This window comes from Eublepharis macularius, chromosome 9 (assembly GCF_028583425.1).
Source record: "Eublepharis macularius isolate TG4126 chromosome 9, MPM_Emac_v1.0, whole genome shotgun sequence".
NCBI classification, from domain to species: domain Eukaryota; kingdom Metazoa; phylum Chordata; class Lepidosauria; order Squamata; family Eublepharidae; genus Eublepharis; species Eublepharis macularius.
In genome coordinates, this window is record NC_072798.1 from 70,722,545 (window position 1) to 70,743,767 (window position 21,223).

General features: G+C 39.8%; 1 protein-coding gene across 1 annotated transcript in view; it reads left to right on the forward strand.

Annotated features, from left to right (window-relative positions):
• The window catches only part of PUS7L (pseudouridine synthase 7 like), a 31,329-nt gene that overhangs the window by 2,746 nt on the left and 7,360 nt on the right, over positions 1–21,223 (forward strand). The window contains exons 2-6 of the mRNA XM_054987778.1: positions 9,110–10,029; positions 10,850–11,009; positions 18,945–19,140; positions 19,261–19,359; positions 20,320–20,401. Of these exons, the coding sequence (XP_054843753.1) occupies positions 9,110–10,029; positions 10,850–11,009; positions 18,945–19,140; positions 19,261–19,359; positions 20,320–20,401 (1,457 nt within the window). The remainder of the gene's footprint in view (positions 1–9,109; positions 10,030–10,849; positions 11,010–18,944; positions 19,141–19,260; positions 19,360–20,319; positions 20,402–21,223) is intronic.

The window sequence follows — 21,223 nt, forward strand, 5'->3', positions numbered from 1 at the left end:
CTTCTTCCAAGTTGTAAATAGGCTTCTCTGAATATAATGATGTAAGAACATAGAGTCCGCTTTTACTTTATCATACCATAAATATGCATGCCATCCGAATATTTTTTTATATCCTTCTAAGGCCAGTAATTTCCGGTTTTTCAGCATCATCCAATCTTTCAACCACACTAAACAAATTGCGTCATAATAAAGTCTTAGGTTGGGCAGTTGCATTCCGCCTCTTTCTTTTGCATCTTGTAACACTTTCATTTTCACTCGAGGCTTTTTGCCTGCCCAAACAAAGTCTGATATTTTCCTCTGCCATTTTTCAAACTGCTTAGAGTCTCGGATAATTGGTATTGTCTGTAACAGAAACATCACTCTTGGCAACACATTCATCTTAATTACTGCAATTCTTCCCAACCATGACAAGTTCAGTCTGTTCCATTTAATCAAATCTTGCTCTATCTGAGTCCACAGTTTCTCATAGTTGTTTTTAAATAAATCTATATTCTTTGCAGTCAGTTCAATTCCCAGATATTTCACCTTACTTGTTACTTCGCAGTCTGTTATTTCCATTAATAGTTGTTGTTTTTGTTTAGTCATATTTTTACATAATATCTTTGACTTCTTTTTGTTTACATAAAATCCTGCCAAATCTCCAAACTCCTCCCCCTCTGACATTGTTTATGGAAATGTTCTTGACACTGTATGGAAATGCCTGCCCTTGTCCTTGCCACTAATTGTATTAATCTCACACAATGTAATCCCCCTTGAGTCTCAGTGAGAAAGGTGGAATATAAATAACAAATAAATAAAAGTTGGATCTGGATTATTTTAAACGGATCCTCATGAATTCATACGATTTTTATATTGAAATAAAACAAAAAGGTCATCATATTATACATCATGTCCCAGTCTACAGACAGCACTGAAACAATCACACACTCACCGAACTGTGGCTCTGCCACAGTGCAAAACCATGCTTCAAAAGCACAGATCTTCATGAATCCTCATGATTTTTTCATGGGTTCACTGAAAACTCACCATATAATCCCATATCATGTCCATTGTCACAGACTGATCCCAAAAAATCATGCACCCACCGGTTTATGGCACTGTGGCAGCGCAACAACGTGCTTCGAAAGCACAGATCCTCATGTATCCTCTGGATTTTTACATGGGTTCACTGAAAACTCATCATTCAATTGCATATCAAGTCCATTGCCATAGATTGCACCCCAAAAATCAAGCACTCATCAATCCGTGGCACCACCACAGTGCAAAAATGTGCCTCAAAAGCACAGATTTTTACATGGGGTCACCTAAAACTCACCAAACAATCCCATATCAAGTAAATTGCCACAGATCATACCCCCAAAATCATGCACCCACCACTTCATAACTGCCATGGTGTAAAAACATGCTTTGAAAGCAATGAGTTATGAAAATAGAAAAATATAATAAAACATGGAACAGCAATCTTTAAGAACCCATTTAAAAGCAGCGAAGAGATGCAATAGAACACAAATAATAATAAGGCTCTTTGGAATATGCAAGTTTTTTTTTTGTTTTTTTTTTTTTTTTTTTTTTGAAAAATTTTTATTGGGTTAGAATCCATTATTTCCACATTTACATTCAATTTTCCCCAATTTTTTCATCTCTAACCCCCTCCCTTTCCCCCCCCTTTTTGTTGACTTCCAACAGCTTTCCAACCCTTTATCCCCTTTCCCTTACTTTTATTAGCTTCCTCTATCTAAAACAAATATATATTCTCCATTATTCTAAGCAGTACATCCTTAACTATTTTTAACATTATATGCCCAAACTGTAAGTCTTTGTTTCCATCTTAGATAAACAATTTATCCCAATTTTTCAATTTCAGATATTTCTATATATCATAAACCATATAAATCATACATTCGTTTATATCAAACAATTTGACTTATTCTCTATATATATTACTCATTCTATCTTTTTATAATAGTTCTATATATCTCTCCTCACGTAGTCAATCAATTTGACCCATCTATATCTTCAGACATTCAGTTTGGTACAAAACTTATCAGAAAAAAAGAAAATATTGTTAGTTAATCGCTCCTTATATTTAGTCCTTATAATTAATTATTTTCTCTATGTTCTGTTTGTTAACCTATATATATCTATATATATGTCAATCTATTAATCTGACTGCTTATTAATTCACATTTATCTCTTCTCCCCCCGGTAAAGTCTCCCCCCTCTACTTCAATACTTCAGTAGTTCTCAAACTGCCACAGTTTTCCTCCCACCTCCCATTTCTTCTCCAGGTATTGTTTCAGCTTCTCCCAGTCTGTGTTGAACTGCCCTGAGTCCAGATCTCTCAGTTTTCTTGTCATCTTGTCCATTTCAGCCATATACAGCAATTTGTAAGTCCAATCTTCAATAGTTGGCACTTCTTGTACTTTCCATTTTTGCGCATACAAAAGTCTAGCTGCTGCTGTCATATAAAATATCAACGTCCTGTATTGGGCTGGAATTCCCTCCATTCCCAAGTTCAGTAGCAGGAGTTCTGGGTTCTTATTAATTTGAAATTGTAAAATTTCACTCATTTCTCTTATTATTTCCCCCCAGTACTGCCTGGCTAACTCACACGACCACCACATATGATAGAGGGAGCCCTCATGCTTCTTACATTTCCAGCATTTATTAGAAGTATTCAAATTCCCTAGCGCAATCTTCTTTGGTGTCATGTACCAACGATAGATCATTTTGTAAATGTTCTCTTTGATATTAATACATGTCGTTGTCTTCATTGTAGTTTTCCACAAGTATTCCCATGCCTCCATTGTTATTTCTTTATTAAAGTTTATAGCCCATTTCACCATTTGTGTTTTAACTATCTCATCCTCGGTATACCACTTCAACAGTACTTGGTATACCTTGGATATTCTTTTCTTATCTTCTTTAAGAAGGGTCTGCTCTAGTTCCGAATTCTCTATTCGTATACCTCCCTTTACAGAGTCCGAATTATATAAGTCTCTGATCTGTCTATACTGGAACCAATCGTAGTTAGGTGATAGTTCCTCTTGTGTCTTTATTCTAAGTTTGGATGCTTCAGTTTTAGTTATTTCTTTATACGTTAAACATTGTTGTTCATTATCAACAGCTCTCGGGTCTATCACCTCATATGGAACCACCCACAAAGGGGTTCCTTCTTGTAGATAAATTCTGTACTTCTTCCAGATTATGTATAGACTTCTCCGAACAAAGTGATGCAGGAACATCGAGTTGACCTTTACTTTGTCATGCCATAAATATGCGTGCCATCCAAATATTTTTTTATATCCCTCTAGGGCTAATAGTTTCTTGTTCTTTAATGTCATCCATTCTTTCAACCAAACTAGGCAGATTGCATCATGATAAAGTCTCAGATTGGGCAGTTGCATTCCGCCTCTTTCCTTTGCATCTTGTAAAACTTTCACTTTCACTCGAGGCTTCTTGCTTGCCCAAACAAAATCTGATATTTTCCTCTGCCATTTTTCAAATTGTTTGGAGTCTCTGATGATTGGTATTGTCTGTAGCAAAAACATTACTCTTGGTAACACATTCATCTTAACTGCTGCAATCCTGCCCAACCATGACAAATTCAATCTATTCCATTTAATCAAGTCTCTCTCTATCTGAGTCCATAGTTTTTCATAATTGTTTTTGAATAGATCTATGTTCTTTGCAGTTAATTCGACTCCCAAATATTTCACTTTACTTGTTACTTCACAATCCGTTGTTTCCATTAACAATTGTTGTTTCTGCTTAGTCATATTTTTGCATAATATCTTTGACTTCTTTTTGTTAATGAAGAAACCTGTCAAGTCTCCAAACTCCTTGATCTTATCCATCACTCTTGGCATGTTCTCCAATGGGTCCTCTACAATTAACATTATGTCATCCGCAAATGCTCTGACCTTGTATGAATAGTCCTTTATTTTTATTCCACGAATTTCATCATCTTGACGTATTTGTATCATCAGAATCTCCAATACTAAAATGAACAACAATGGAGATAACGGGCAACCTTGTCTTGTTCCTTTACTTATCGTCAATTTCTTGGTCAATTCATCATTCACCACGATTGCTGCAGTCTGGTCTCTATAAATTTCCTTAATTGCTCTGATGAATCTTTCTCCCAATTGTAGCTTTTCCATAGTGGCAAACATAAAGTCCCAGTTTAAATTGTCAAACGCTTTTTCAGCGTCTACAAAGAAGAAACCAACCTCTTTGTCACAACGCTTGTCATAATATTCAATAGCATTGATCACTGTCCTTAAGTTGTCTCTTATTTGTCTGTCTGGCAAAAAGCCTGCTTGTTCCTCCTCTATGACTTCCGAGAGCCACCCCTTCAATCTCTCCGCCAATATCTTCGCAAAAATTTTATAGTCATTGTTGAGTAGCGATATAGGTCTATAATTTTTCACATTAGTCAGGTCTTGGCCCTCTTTTGGGATCAATGATATATTCGCTTCACTCCAAGTTTCTGGAATCCTTTGATCCCTTAAAACCCCATTCATCACCTCTTTTAGGAATGGTGCCAGTTCATTAGCCATTGTCTTATAGAATTTAGCCGTAAGTCCATCTGGCCCTGGCGCCTTTCCTAGATTTGCAGATTGTATTGCCTTACTTATTTCCTCGTCAGTTACTTCACTATTCAACTTATTTCTCCAAGCTTCCGAGATTTCTGGAAGTTTGGTTTTCTCCAAATATGACGCTATTGATTCTTTGTTTACTTCTTTTTTATTATACAGCTTAGCGTAAAATTTATAAAAGGCTCTACTAATGGTAGCCTGCTCCAAATACGTTTTGTTATCTTCGCAAATTTTATTTATTATCTTCTTTTCCCTTTTCTTCTTCAATTGCCATGCCAGGTACTTCCCAGGTTTATTAGCACCCTCAAACGCTTTTTGATTCAGTCTTTTGAAATTCCACTCCAATTCTTTATTGCTCATTGCTGTTAGCTGTTCTTGAAGTATTTTAATTTCCTGGTATACCTTCTTTTTCCTTGGTCTCTTTTTTAGCTGTATTTCTTTGGCTTTTATTTTCTCCTCAATCTCTTGTCTTTTCTCCTCTTTCTTCTTTCTTGCTCTACCATTTAAGTCCATTAGTATGCCCCTTACAACCGCCTTGTAAGCATCCCAAACTTTATTGGTTGGTACTTCTTTATTCACGTTGTATTGTATAAAAAACTTTGTCTCTCTTCTCAATATTTCCATATTCTCTCTTTCCTGTAACAAGTCCTCATTTATTCTCCATGCTTTCCTTTTTCTCTTTTTTCCAAATTTCCACATAATTGGGTTGTGATCTGAGCCTACCATAGGCATTATTTCTACCTCCTTAGTCCATAATGCTAAGTCTTTTGAGGCCCAGATCATATCAATTCTTGATAATGTAGAATGCCTTGCAGAATAAAAAGTAAACTGTCTGCTTTTAGGATATTCTCTCCTCCATACATCTTCAAGAGTCTCTTGTTGAATCAACTCAAAAAAAAGCTTTGGTAATAGTCCTCTTTTCTTTTGTGCCGTTGTAGTCTTTTTGTCTAGTTCCAAGTCTGTCACTCCATTGAAGTCTCCAGCAAGAATTATCTGGTCATATGCAAGATCGTCTAAATGCTTCCTTAAATCCTCAAAGAAGCTTTCTTTTGCACCGTTAGGTGCATAAAGTCCGACTACCAACACTCTCTTTAAATTCCAAATACATTCCACTGCTACAAATCTAGCTTCCACATCTCTCATAACAAATTTTGGCTGTAGCTCCTCTTTTATGTACAACACCACTCCTCTTTTTTTCTTGTTGGAGGCCGCTACAAATTCTTTGCCCAGTTTTCCAGATTTTAAATATTTTACATCCTGCTTTCTGATATGGGTCTCTTGCAAACAAACAATGTCACATTTTTGTTTTAGTAGCCAGTGAAAAGTATTTTTCCTCTTATTCGGTGAGTTTAGTCCATTTACATTCCAAGATAATACTTTACACTCCATACTCATGATCTTGTTGGTAAGTCTTTTTCATTGTCCTTAATAAATCGCTCCATCTCTCGCTCAGATCTGATGCGTTTTTTGGCCCCTCCAAACTCAAAGGACACTCCTTCCGGTAACTCCCATCTGTACCTGATTTTCATGTCCTTCAAAATCTGAATTAGCACTTTATATTTTTTCCGGTCCAGTAACACTGATCTGGGCAGTTCCTTCATTATAATAATCGTCTTGCCATCAATCTCCAATGGATCTTGAAACTGTTTTGTCACAATCCTCTCTTTCATATTTCGTGTTGTAAACTGCACAATCACATCTCTTGGTAGTTTCCTCTGGGTTGCTATTCTCGAATTCACACGGTATGCCACATCTAGGATAGCCACAACTTCCTCCTCCTCCTTCCCCAGGTACTCAGCCAACACCTCAGTCATCTGTTCTTGCGCTGACTTTCCTTCCACTTCTGGCAAGCCACGAAAACGTAGCTGCTTCTCCATATGTTTAGTTTCTGCAACTGACATTCTCCCCTTCACCAATCTCATCTCTGTTTGTTGCGTGTCTGCTAAATTCTCCATCGCGTCTTCTACTGTTTTAACTCTCTGCTGCGTTCCTTGTAATTCACTTCGTATTGTTTCCATACCTTTTTTCACTTCTGACAGCTCCGATTTTACTGTCTGTGTAACCTCTTTAACCTCTTTTATCAGCTCCAATTTCGTGTCCTTAAGTTCTTTAATCATATCTAAAAGTTTTTTGTCCAGGTTTTTATCCAGGTTTTCTATTGCCGATTGCCACTCTTTTTTTGACATCGTGGGGCTTGCTTTAGCTCGCTCCCACGAATCCGCTCTCTTCCTTAACTCCGTGGCGTAAAATTTAACGTTTTTCTATTTTAAATGTCCCGGTCTTCTTATAAAAATTAAATTTTAAAGAGTCCAAAATGTCGGGCGTCTTTTCTCTATGGTTTCTCTATGATTTTGTAATCCAAGATGGCCTACTTCCTCTTCCGCTGAAGCCGCGACCCTTCCCCTTTCAAAAATGGCGATTCCCTACTTCCTGCCCTCCAGCAAGGGCCGCTTCTCTCCAGCCACTCTATTGTTATTACGCACTTCCTGTCTCCCGTCTTCCCACAGCAGATCTCGCGATGGTGTCTTTTTCTCACAGCTCCAAAGCCACAGGTATTCAAAACAATAGTCCCATTTCTTTAATAACTTCTTTAAACTTAGTCTCTTTTTAAATTCAATTCCTGCCGAGTCTTCCCCTCCTTTTCACTAGTCTGTTGCAGTTTAAAAATCTACTTTTTTTCCTCTCTGTTTTTATCAATCTGTCCCGTCTCAGAAGATAATGATCTTTACCTTCTCTTCACTTTTCTCGGGTTGTAATCGCTGTTTCGATTTTAAGTTCTCCTCTCAGCTTCTTCCCCCAATCGAAGCTTGGGTATGTAGGTCTTATGCCAGCCGAATTGGCCCCAAAACTGCCGCAGAGATTATAGCCGACCCGTCGCAAGGTGGGACCTCAAGGATCGGGAGGGGACCCGTTGTGTAGAGCCCCCCTTCGTCCGAGATCTAGCTCACCCTAGGGTCTTGAGCGTTCTTTGCCTGCTCCCCGCCTGAGAGCAGTCGGCCGCGGGCTATTTTCACCCCTCCGGCCGGTTAAAACGGCAGTCCGGTCAGCTCCGCAAGTGGAGCTGCGTTAGACCTCCATGGATCCCAAACAGGAAGTCCGGAATATGCAAGTTTTTGTTTACAGTGGAAGGCCAAAAGAGATGAGGGCAGTTACGCTTCCTTGAAATGTTCCATGCTGAATGTTTTTGGTTGTCCTTCTGCCTTTTTAGTAATCTTTATTAGTGCCTGTAATTCCATAAGAATTATTTATTTAAAAACCCACGGAATAATGTAAAATTTTAAACTGAAGGGGATTCTGTATTCTGAAGAAATAGCATGAGCAAGAGAATAAAGGAAAAATACAGCGGTAGCCTGAAAGTAGATTTCGATAAGGATTCTGCAGTCTCTGTAATAGTTATGAAATGATGATATTTCATACTTGTACATGTTAAGTGGTGATAATGGGCTGAAGTAAAGAGGCTCAAAAAAGAGGCTTTTGTTCATTTTTATGTATACTGATATATATGCAGTAGAGGGCAGCAGTGAGTGTGAAAAGAAATGTGGTACATTTTATGTCTAGTGCGCTTAACAATCTCATTATCTGACGAAGGAAGATTTTGACTCTTGAAAGTTCATACCTTGGAAATCTAGTTGGTCTTTAAGTTGCTGTTAGACTTGCTTTCAAAATCTCTTGTCTTCTAAGAAGCATAAGAAGAGCCATGTTAATCTAGTCCAGCTTCTAGTTTTGCACGGTGGCCAGTATAAAACAGTGTATCAGTGACAGACATATCAAGAATTGGTGTGTATTGTAAACTGCAAATGTAAAATTTGAATCCACAATATGAATAAATGTGACAAGCATACAACTGGAAACAATATTCAGTGTATCAATAACAAGCGTTTAAATACTCAGTAAAATAAGCAGTATGATCTTATTTTACATCTCATCCAACATGAGCTAGAGACCTTTTCTGGCTCTTTGTTTTGAACTGGTTACTGTTTTAAAATGAATAAGCAGGTTAAGACAGAAGTGGTATGATGAAGATCGACTTGAAACAGCGTTTGGCTAGCAGTCCATAAATTGTCAGGTGTAATAACTCCTTTTTGATGTTTTATGTATATTAATAGTTTGTACTGTTTATTTTCTGGCTTTATTGGTACATTGAATATTATTTACAATTTTATACTTGTCATATTTATTTATATTGTAGGTCCAGGCAGTGCAATTTATAGGTCACTCCTATTTTTGATGCACATTCTTGTAATAGTGTACTTTGTTTTTGCATTCCTTGAGGGTGTTCCTTTTTGTTTTAAAAGGATTTATAGAGCATCTCTCCCCGATGCCCTGTAAATTTAATGCCTGTGAGAATAGACCATATTAAGCTAGTTGGACTATAAGGCTGCTTCATATGTTTAAAATGAAAAAAATTATTTCCTCTAAACGCAATGTTTCACATTCTACCTCCATCACCAATACCGAAACGGCAATTGCCTGATTTTGGTTGTCTTGGTCTTTTCTTCTTTTACCAGACAATATCATATTAGAATGGAAGAAGACTCTCTCAGGTCATTCATGTTTTACTCTTCCTCTTATGTAAATGGTCACATTGGATTTTGTGGTCGTATAAAACAATTACCAAGTGATTTTGTAGTAACAGAAATTGATACATCCGGGCAGTTGGTTAATGCAATCACAACAGATAGTCTTCCCAAAAGCAAGGAAGGCCTGTCAGAAGAACTTAAGATCTATGAGCAGGATTGCAAAGGACCAAGGTTGAGTCCTCCAGAGCTGAGCATAGAAGAGGAATGTTGCAGCATTCCAGATGACAGTGCTCTGTGTACAGCAGAAGGTCTTTCTCCCTCCATTAGCGGTTCTGAAGCTTTTGAAGATAGTAATGTACTTGCTCGTCAGCTTGACAGAGTTGATACACTGGACTCGTTAATAGAGAACTCTGTAAGTGAGCAGCTAAGGCTGTTTGCTTGTAATGTGAAGGACACATGGAATTCTAAATCTGAGCCTGCAGTTCATCGTGCTGACTTCTCACTTGGTCCAATCCTTGACAAGAGGAATCGTGCCAGCTTGCATTGTGCCATCAGACAGGAGTATCCCTTCTTGATCACCGTTACAAAATGCAATGAAATCATTGTGAAAGCAAACCAAGATTACCAGGAGCTCTGCCACTTAGTGTCTGAAGAGGAAGCATGTGGTTTTCTAAAGTTTTTAGATGCCAGAGTAGAAAAGTCAAAGTTTGCTTTTAGACCTGATGGAGATAAAGAGCACCGTAAGAAAGTTCACCATTTTATCAATACAAAATTTGGAAAACTGGTGGAAACAAAGTCATTCCCTGACACTCAACAAAATGCAGTGGTTGTGGTAAGATTTCGTGAGAAATACGGTTTCCGAAAAAGGACTAATGCTGACCGCAGAGAAAAACAAGCATTATACACGGGTATGTATGTGACAATTTCTAATAACCATTTGAGCAGTCAAAATAAACCTGCTTCTAACTTCCTTCTGTTAAGTAAGATTTTTTTTTCAGTCAGACTTCTGACAGAGAAAGATTCCACACTTAGACAGGAGTCACTGGATCCAACCCATAGTCGATAAATGTTAAGTAATGCTAATACAAGCACATAGCCCGAAATTTTATGTTGAAGTGGTGTAAAAGTATGCTAAATAAGGCATTGTAACTTCCAACAACAAAAATCTAAATATGGCTGATATGATTGAAGTTACTTTATGAATTTAATTTGAACTGGATTTTAAGTGCCTGGCACACATTCTCAACCAGGCCTAAATTCTGAGGGGATTAATATTCCATTCAAAACCGAGACAGATTGAATTGGATCGTGCAAATCAGCATTGGAAGGTGCTGATAGTCCAGGATCTTCCCTGCCTTCTCCTTCCACATGGAGTCCTTTCTGACCAAGGGAAAGTTTATTCCTGAGGTTGAGGGACTCAGGTGGATTAATAGCCATATGTGATGGATAGCTGCAGTGGGGAGCGGGAGGGGAACAAGTTCACCCTATTTGGCCTCTTGCCTCTGTGTGATGTAATATTAATTATCTAATTTTTTACAATTCACAAAGAAAACCACAATCTCGTCAGTATCAGTAATGATATTTCATCCAAGTATATGATAGTAACCTATCCACCATCTTGTATCAATGTATTATGGGTATCTATACAGCCCTTTGGAGTGTCCTAAATGAATTCAGGGCACTGCATTCATAGTGGATGTAGTGGATTTAGAATATTATTGTTTGCAGCATTTACTCTCCGGAAAGAAAACCTGGAAACGCTTGAAGCAATTGGCTATTTGTCTTCTGAACTTGGCGTGCTGTCTTCAGACTTCAGTTACGCAGGCATTAAAGACAAGAAGGCCATTACGTACCAGGCTATGGTGGTGAAGAAGGTAACTCCTAAAAGGTATTTAAAGCGGGGTCAAAATACAGATTAATATCATTTGTTAAAACTAGTACCACTTTAACTTTTAGCAGAAAATGGTAGCAAAATTTATATTTTTATTGAAGTCTTGTCTTACTCAGGGATATGATTCTTCCTGTGTACAAGATCTAGGTTATGTTTGTATCGCATAGGAGAGGGAGGGGCAGGTTAGCCCCAAAGGATGCAGTTCCATCTAGCCCTTCTCATTTGCCCCCTTCATAAGTCTTCTCTAAATTAGTACTGGGCTTATAAAGAAACAGAAACAAAACCTAGAATGGATGTGGAATGCTCTAGTAAAATGTTTTTCTCACTTTCACCAAAACATGCAGTGTTGACAATAGGTGTGGGCTCATCATACTAATAACAGGGAAGGGATCAAAAGTATTTGGGGGTATTTTCATTTGGTGGAAGTAACTCTCATTGAAAAGCTGGTGATTCCTGCTGTATAGCAGTACTTGGAACTGTGTGAAGAAAAGGGCATTTTCATTTGATGGTTGCATGTTACCGTACAGCGTACACGTGCCTAGCTAACCCTATAGTTTGTGTTACAGAAGAAAATAATGAGAATTAAAGAAATGGCTTCAAAGCCTCCCCTGTTTGATTTTGAAATTCATCTCCCTTCTCTTCGAATTATTGATTAGCTGTTCCTTGAGAAATGTATTTGTTTTATCTGACTGCCCTACAGTCATGAATTTAGCAAACTGGTCTAACATAGCTTGCCTTAGCGATGTCAGTCTGCTCAGCTCTTCATTTACATTCTTCGGTTCTGATCCCTGGAAATCTGTTGTCCATTAAAGAGAAACTTTGTACCACAACACCCTCAGCCATAATGCCCCTGCCCTCGTGAGCCTTACAAAAACAAACCCCCAGAACTGTTTCTTTTCTTGGGTGTGTATTGTGCATAAGTATAATTGAAAACACAGTGGGTAATTCAAATAGCTGGCCTTGAAGTGTTCACTTGACTTTGCCATGCTAACTTACAAGCCAGCTAAGGAAATAGCCCCCCCCAGCAGAAAGTCTGCAAAATTGTGTGCAAGTTTGCACTTACATTGTGAAAATGCTTATATCGTTGAATGTAGATTAAATTGGCCAAGGTCATTGGTAAATTCTTTCCTTTATTGATGTGGCCTTTTTTACTCTGCAAAACCAATTACTTCTCCCCCTCGGTAAGTTTTTTTCTTCAAAACTCTTCCATTGACCATCACTTTCTCCTGCTCTATTAACTATTATATAGCCTGTGTGTAAAAAAACATCTATACTGGCGTAAAAAAAGTGATGGGGTCAGTAATAAGTCTTGTGGATGAAGGTTATCAGTATGTGACAAATTGATATTTTTCTTCTGATCTGGTTTCTTCTTCTTCTGATTGATATTTTTCTTCTGATATTTTTCTTCTGACAAAAAATTGATTTTTTGTGTGTAGTTTTGTGTTGATTTGAGTGTGTTTGGGCTTGATTGTGTTTGAGGGTGAGTGTGTTTGTAAGGCTGCTGGGGGTTGCTGGAGTACAAGCCACACCCCCCCTTTGTGCTCACCTCCTGTGCTTAGCAGGAAGTGACCTTTTGCATTGAAAAGGCAACTGCTGGGCAGGGGCGCGAGCCTTTGGCGCGAGCCGAAGGGCGAGAGCTAAAGGGCTCTTGGCCTGTGGCTCTTAGCCGGGGGATCATAGCCGTTTTCTTTCCTCTTAGTGTGTTATTCCTAAAACAGAATAATGAAGTCAGAATGCCAGCAGGGGGTTGGGGGCTTTCCAGTGTATTGCACTGAGTGTCACATGTATGACTATCTGCCTTCTGGTCAGAAGTCCTGGATGTGTGCTCGCTGCAAGGAGCTCCTGGTTCTCAGGGAACGAGTACGTACCCTTGAGGCCAAGGTGGCTGACCTGGAGAAGCGGAGACAGTTAGATAGGCACGAGGACAAGATTCTCAGGGACAGGATAGATGTGTCCCACTCTAAAAATGGCAGCGTTCTTGTTGTCAAGGAGAATGAGGATCTTGTGGAATCAGGGCACCGTACTGAGGATAAGGGGAACATGCCCTCAGAAGGGACCTCTTCTTCAGTTGGTGAGCAGGTTTCCTTTCGCATCAAGGAACCATCCCTGGGTGGGGCGGGAGGGAGGCTCTTGGTAGTTGGTGATTCGATCCTTAGACAAGTAGATAGCTGGGTGGCACAACCGCGTTCTGACCGTATGGTGACTTGCCTGCCTGGTGCGAAGGTAGCGGACATTACGCGCGTTATAGATAGGCTGGTAGATAGTGCTGGGGAGGAGTCAGCGGTCGTGGTCCATGTTGGAACCAACGAAGTTGGGAAATGCAGTCGTGAGGTCTTGGAACAAAAATTTAGGCTGTTAGGTAGGAGACTCAAGGCCAGGACCTCCAAGGTAGCCTTCTCAGAAGTGCTACCTGTTCCACGCGCAGGGCCAGAGAGACAAACGCAGATCAGGAGTCTCAATGCGTGGATGAGACGATGGTGTAGGGAGGAAGGGTTCAAGTTTGTTAGGCCCTGGGATTCTTTTTGGGACAAGCGGGAGCTGTACAAGAGAGACGGTCTCCACTTGTCCCGAGAAGGAACCCGGCTGCTGGCACTTAAAATCAAAAAGGTGGCAGAGCAGTTTTTAAACTAAATGCTAGGGGAAAGCCGACAAGAGATAAAGTGTCTCTGGTTCAGGATGGTTCATCTCAGAGAGATGAAGGGCTAGGTATAACACTTCTACAGGGAGATAGATTAGAGTTGTCAACTGAGATGGAGACAAACAGTGCAGATGACCTAACTACGTCTCGAGGCAAAGTGTGCCGGGGAAGTTACAGGTGTTTATATACAAATGCTAGAAGTGTCCGAGGTAAAATTGGGGAGCTGGAATGTTTAGTGTTGGGCGAATCCATAGACATTGTGGGCATATCAGAAACTTGGTGGGATGAGGAAAATCAGTGGGACACGGTGATTCCTGGATATAAATTATATCGGAAGGATAGGGAGGGAAGGGTTGGTGGTGGGGTGGCTCTATATGTCAGAGAAGGTATACATTCCAGTAAGATTGAGAAGGTAACTGAATTAGATTCGCTTCTGGAAATGCTATGGGTTGAAATTACGGGCCCAAATGGAAACTTAACTGTGGGAGTTTGTTATCGCCCTCCAGATCAGAAAATAGAGGAGGATTATAAAATGATGACAGGATTAAAGATGGCTGCTAAACAAAAAAAACTGTGTTGTAACTACCCACACATTGACTGGGTCAATGGGTGTTCGAATCGGGGGAGAGAAAGTGAGTTTCTAGACTGTCTCAATGACTGTGCTATGGAACAGATGGTTACAGAACCTACTAGGGGAGAGGTGATCCTGGATTTGGTCCTCAGTAATGCTGAAGACCTGGTGAGAGATGTAAATGTGATTGCACCACTTGGGAACAGTGACCATAATGTTATTGAGTACAACATATGTATAAATAGGAAATTGCCAAATAAGACCAACACAGCCATGTTTAACTTCAAAAGGTAACTTTTCTGAGATGAGGGGGTACGTGAAGAAGAAACTGAAAGGGAAAGTAAAAAAGGTCAAAACACTTGGGGAATCTTGGAGACTATTTAAAACTACAATCCTGGAAGCTCAAATTAAATATATACCGCTGGTTAGGAAAGGCACAAATAGGTTTAGGAAAAGGCCAGCATGGTTAACAAGCAATGTAATAGAAGCTGTAAAAGGTAAAAAGGATTCTTTTAGGCAGTGGAAAACTAGTCGGAGTGAGGTTGATAAAAAGGAGCATAAGCTGTGGCAAAAAAAGTGCAAGTCTGTGATCAGACAGGCAAAAAGGGAATATGAGGAGCATATTGCAAAGAACATAAAGAAAAACAATAAACAATTCTTTAAATATATTAGAAGTAGGAAACCAGCTAGGGAGGCAGTGGGGCCCTTGGATGACCAAGGCGTAAAAGGATTACTAAAGGGTGATAGGGAAATGGCCGAGAAGCTGAATGCGTTCTTTGCTTCTGTCTTCACTGTGGAAGATAAGAAGTGCATGCCCACTCCGGAAGCACTGACTTTGGGAGGGGTTTTGAAAGACCTGAGTCACATTGAGGTGACGAGAGAGGAGGTTATGCGACTGCTAGATAATTTAAAAACTGATAAATCACCGGGCCCAGATGGCATACGTCCAAGAGTTCTGAAAGAACTCAAGTGTGAACTTGTAGATCTCACAAAAATATGTAATCTGTCATTAAACTCTGCATCTGTTCCTGAGGACTGGAAGGTAGCTAATGTTGTCCCCATCGTTAAAAAAGGTTCCAGGGGAGATCCGGGAAATTACAGGCCAGTCAGCCTGACGTCAATACCGGGTAAGTTGGTGGAAACTATTATCAAAAATAAAATTAGTGGGCACATTGATGACCAAAAGCTGATGAGGAAAACTCAGCATGGGTTCTGTAAGGGAAGATCTTGTCTCACCAATCTGTTAGAGTTCTTTGAGGGAGTGAACAAACAAGTGGACAAGGGAGCCCCGATAGATATTGTTTATCTTGACTTCCAGAAAGCTTTTGACAAAGTTCCTCATCAAAAGCTCCTAAGTAAGCTCAGTAGCTATGGGATAAAGGGCCAAGTCCTCTTGTGGATCGAAAACTGGCTAATTAATAGGAAACAGAGAGTGAGTATAAACGGGCACTTCTCACAGTGGAGGGTGGTGAGCAGGGGGGTGCCACAGGGGTCGGTATTGGGTCCAATGCTTTTTAACTTGTTCATTAATGATTTGGAATTGGGATTAAGCAGTGAAGTGGCTAAATTTGCAGATGACACGAAATTGTTCAGGGTGGTGAAAGCCAGAGAGGATTGTGAGGCACTCCAAAGGGATCTGTCGAGGCTAGAAGAGTGGGCATCCATGTGGCAAATGAGGTTCAATGTAGCCAAGTGCAAGGTAATGCACATTGGAACCAAAAATCCAAAATATAAATACAAGTTGATGGGGTCTGAACTGGCGGAGACTGACCAAGAGAGAGATCTTGGAGTCATGATAGATAACTCACTAAAAACGTCAGCACAGTGTGCGACTGCCATAAAAAAAGCTAATGCTATGCTAGGGGTTATTAGGAAAGGGATTGAAAACAAATCAGCCGGTATCATAATGCCTCTGTATAAATCGATGGTGAGGCCTCATTTGGACTACTGTGTACAGTTCTGGTCGCCACACCTTAAAAAAGATATCATAGCACTGGAAAAAGTACAGAGAAGGGCAACTAAAATGATTAAAGGGTTGGAACACTTTCCCTATGAGGAAAGATTGAGGCGCTTGGGGCTCTTTAGCCTGGAGAAAAGACGACTGAGGGGAGACATGATAGAGGTTTACAAGATAATGCACGGGTTAGAAAAGGTAGAGAAAGATGTGTTTTTCTCCCTTTCTCACAATACAAGAACTCGTGGGCACTCTATGAAATTATTGAGCAGTCGGGTTAGAACAGATAGAAGAAAATACTACTTTACACAAAGGGTGATAAACACATGGAATTCGTTGCCACAGGAGGTGGTGGCAGCTACAAGCATTGCCAGCTTCAAGAGGGGACTGGACAAATATATGGAGCAGAGGTCCATCAGTGGCTATTAGCCACAGGAGATAGATGGTATTCTCTTTGTGGGGAGGTGGTGCTCTGTTGTCTTGGTGCTGGAAGGAAGGCAGTGGGAGGGCTTCTGGTGTCCTGGCCTCACTGACAGTCCTTTAGATGGCACTGGATTTCTAGCCACTGTGTGTGACAGAATGTTGGACTGGATGGGCCACTGGCCTGATCCAACATGGCTTTGCTTATGTTCTTATGCTTATGTTCTTATGTTCTTATGATAGAACTTGCTAATACTTCATTAGCGATTGGAACTATCCATACCTTAGTCTTTAAGTTATCATGTAGCAGGACATGAGTTAAGCACTTTTCGAATCGATTCTAAACTTACTAAGGAGGAGGGACAGAGTTATGTGTTCCTGTGTATTAGCCATCATCAGCTGAAGCTCCATGATGATTCCTCTCTTGTCCCTGTCAACATATAAAAACAACTACCTGGATCCACCAGAAATTTACATGGATGGAAAGGATTTCCATCATTAGTCTGTAACTTCCTCTCCGCCCTCTGCAATATGTTTCCCTACAAATGCTGTCCTTGGGGGGCAGAGAACTTCCAGGAACAAGGATTCAAAGGTCTACAGAAGGAGGGACAAATTGTCAAAGTTCACACATACACAGACACCCATCTGCAGAAGGGTTCAGTACCCTGCCTGCTTTGGATCCATAGGGATCCAGCCAAACCCATTTCATAAGATGTGGGTTTTACCAACCTCTTAAGTTGTTCCTCCACTCTATTTACTCCAGTGTGAAATCTACAGATATTCTGGTCTACTGAAATCAGTGGGATCTAGAAATGCTTCGCATTGGCTGGCTTATATCCATCATTTTGGGGCCTGGTTCAGGACAGAATGTAGCAAATGAAAACTGCTGAGTTGCATTCTCTGGAGTGTGTGTTCAAATGCCTCTGCCAGGATTTTGCGTGGCTTTAATTCAGATTGATCATACTGCATTTGCTTTTCATCTTCTGTTCCTTCCCATGTGTCTGCATGACATCCATGGTCTCTCTGTCTCTCTTCTTTATTTTTATTTTTCTTCAGCATGTCTGGATGGGATTTTCTTGCTGGTCGCGTTCTTTTAGAGTCTCCCTCCCTCCTTTCCCTACTTTCTGATGAGCAACACATAACCAAGCATTTGTGTGATACCGGGGAAACACTGTCACAGCAATCTTTTAAATAAATTTGACCGTTGCAACATATGTGCAACTATATAATAAACAATACCCTTCTGCCCCCATAAAAGTATGATGTCGCAAAACAGATGGAAAAGATGCTTATCTGGGCACAAGGATCACTCCCTGTTGTGCTGAGGGAAGTGAACTAAAACAGTACCAGAAAGGAGGTAAACCACAACAGGCAAAGCCTAGGAAGAAAAAACAGAGCTTGATTGACATGTGGTGCAGGGCACGGGGAAAGGGGTGTATCCTTGGAAGAATTCTACGTAACGTGAACTTTTTCTGCATCACTGGCATTACCATACCAGGGATCAGATGCTTAGATTCAGTCGTGTGTGTGTGTGTATATAAAGTGCCATCAAGTTATACCTGATTTATGGTCACCCCATAGGGTTTCCAGGGCAAGAGACAAAGAGATGGGTACTATTGCCTGCCTCTGGTAGTGACCCTAGACTTCCTTGGTGGTCTCCCATCAAATTACTAACCAGGGCAACCCTGCTTAACTTCTGAGATCTGATGAGATCAGGCAAGCTTGGGCCATTCAGCTCAAAGCTACATGCTACACTACTGCTATTACTACACATAAAGAGATCCGCACATGGTAAGTTCATTTTAGAATGCTGGTGTGAGTAGAATGTTTACATTACTCTAATTCTAGTGTGGCACTGCTCAGAGCCAAATAGGCTGTATGAGCAGTATCATTAAAGTAAAGTAGAATGTTTACATAAGTACTTTCCCCATAATCCATGTTGTATCAGGCCTGACTCTTATTTTTAAGGGGATGGTGGTGATGTTAATAAATACTTCTTGTTTATACTCGTTATGGCAAACTGTAATCTGTGGTATCTTCAACTATAGTTTACTGGATGGTTAAACTAGTTTCCATCTCCGCAAACTCTGTACGTGACACGTATATCATACGGGTGTTTGTTTATTTATTACAGTATTTGAACCCCATCTTTTCTATTGGCTGAAGGCAGTTATATCATGTCATTCATATTATAGCTTCATAACCAGTCTGGACCATGACTTTTTTTCTTCATTAAATCTTACACTTTTAGGAAAATATATTTAAAATATTAGTAAATCCAGTTTTAACTGTATAAATTTTTCCCCACTAGAACAAGACATGATGTTTCCAGTTGTTTTCCTTGTGCAGATTGAAAGAACTTGGAAGGTCAATTGAGAAAAAAGGAATCTGTGTGGCTAATGTACATTCTGCAAGCCAGCCACTTAGGCTTGGTCAGCTGCAAGGAAATCACTTTGATATCATTGTGAGAAACGTAAAGCAGCACAGCAATGACTGTTCCACAAGCCTGAACGAGAGAATATGTGAAGCCATTGAGAATGTCAAGGTAAAAAAAAAAATGTAATAAAGGACATCTCTAGCCTTTATCCTTTCAATCATTTCAATGTAGAGTGTATAAATGCATAGTATTCCAAACCTCCATTTAACTTTTCTTTCCAATTTGTAGAAAAATGGTTTTATCAATTACTATGGACCTCAGCGATTCGGGCAAGGGCAGAACATTCAGACTGATCAAATTGGATTGGCTTTGCTGAATGATGAGCTGGTATTTTTCAACCTATACAAAATAGTATCAAATTATTCTTCTCTAGAGCTTAATAGTATATATAATACTATAGGAATTGTATACTCTTCCACTTGGACTGGGACAGCCCTGATTTGGAGCCCTATTGTAGCAAAACCCCTATCAGTAGTTCCACTTGGAAAGCTGTAGTTTCGGGAATAGGCAACCCAATGAGGCTTAAGCAAAGAAACTGATAACAATTTGAAATGTGAATATGATTGTATTTTGCCCCCTTTCCCTCAAAAGCCTTAATGCTAAATGAAAATGATGGGCTTTTACAATAAGCCTGTCGACTGTACTATTGTGTCCCTACAAAGAGAGAAAGATGAAGATTATGACAAGAAGAAAAAGGGGGGCAGAGAATAGAGAGACTGACTGGTAAAGCGAGGAAAAAGTAACAAGCTTCCAGGATAGGGAAATGACAGACAGGAGGAGTTTTCTAAAGTGCCTGGTTCAGCCTCCACTCGCCTCATTTATTTCTTGGTAAACAGAGATGAAAGTAAAGGGGGGGAAACGATCTTCTAGTCTCTCTCATTCCTCCTTTTCAAATCAGCATACTTCCTGGTTCTAAAGGCTGCTTTATTAAAACTTTTGTTCTATAGATTCAGAGCTTGTTCCCTAGTTTCAGTGCAAGGTCATAGCTTGCAAGAACTAATTCTTTGGTTCACTTTTTAAATAAACAAGGGGATTCTGTGAGTTCTGACTTTGCAGAATTCCTCTTTCCACCCACCCAGTGACAGAGAGCGCGCGAATGGCTTTGTATGAGGCTGCTCTAATTGTGGATCCTGGCTCAGTGCTGAAACTTGTAATCATGATGATTATTGAATGTTTCAGAATGTGTGCATGGGACCCTTTTGAGCATGAACAGTTCCCTACGCCAAATTAGCATCCGCTTTAAGAATATTTAGAGTAAATTGGCATTTGTGTTTGCTTCAATTGTAGATTAAAGCAGTAAGACTGTTTCTCACACCAGAAGATACAGATGATCTTGTAAATAAGGCGAAGAAATATTTTCTTCAGACCGGTAAATATGTCCACATAATACGTTATCAAGGGAAAATAGAATTTGGCTGCAATGGGGACCAAACTTTTGGGTACACTAGCAGTAGCCATCTTATAATCAGTCAGACTGAGCAGTGAGATATGTTGCTGGACATGAAAACATGAGAACGTTTGCAGTGTTTGCTTTCTATACTGCTGATGATCATATTTTCACTGGTGTATTCTATACGTGCCTTCTGCAACAGAGCTTAACTCACTAAGTTAAACCATGGCATAATTGTACACTTGGAATCTTAACCATAGCTAAGGTAGCCAACCATGGTAACCAGTAACCATGGTTAAGTGCTATATTGTCACTGGATCGTATTTATTTTATCTTATAAATGTAAATATTAGAATTGCACATTATACATATAACAAGGCGTAATGTTGTGCAGTTCCCTTATATTCACCTGAAAGTTTCCTGTCCCCCTTTCTTTGCTGACTAGAGTGTGAACTTTACTAATGTAACTAACCACTTCTCCAAACTGACAGAACTTAATTGCTTTTCTGTGCCCTAACATGCTAAGTAGTCCCAGAAACAATCACCTAATTGAGCAACAAGTTCATCTCTACTACAGCATTAAATCATTTCTGGTATTTTTAAAATTCAGCCCTGTAACAAGGCCTACATTGTTGTTTGGCACAAGCAGGCTCTTTTATACTTTTGAAGGGAAACAACCACAATCTACAGAGCCTCAGCCCTCCCAGTGGTGGCATGTATTGATTTTGGGATTAATTGAAGACTACCTCCTTCTCCCATGCTAGCCTCTCATCAGGGCTTTTTTTCTGGGAAAAGAGGTGG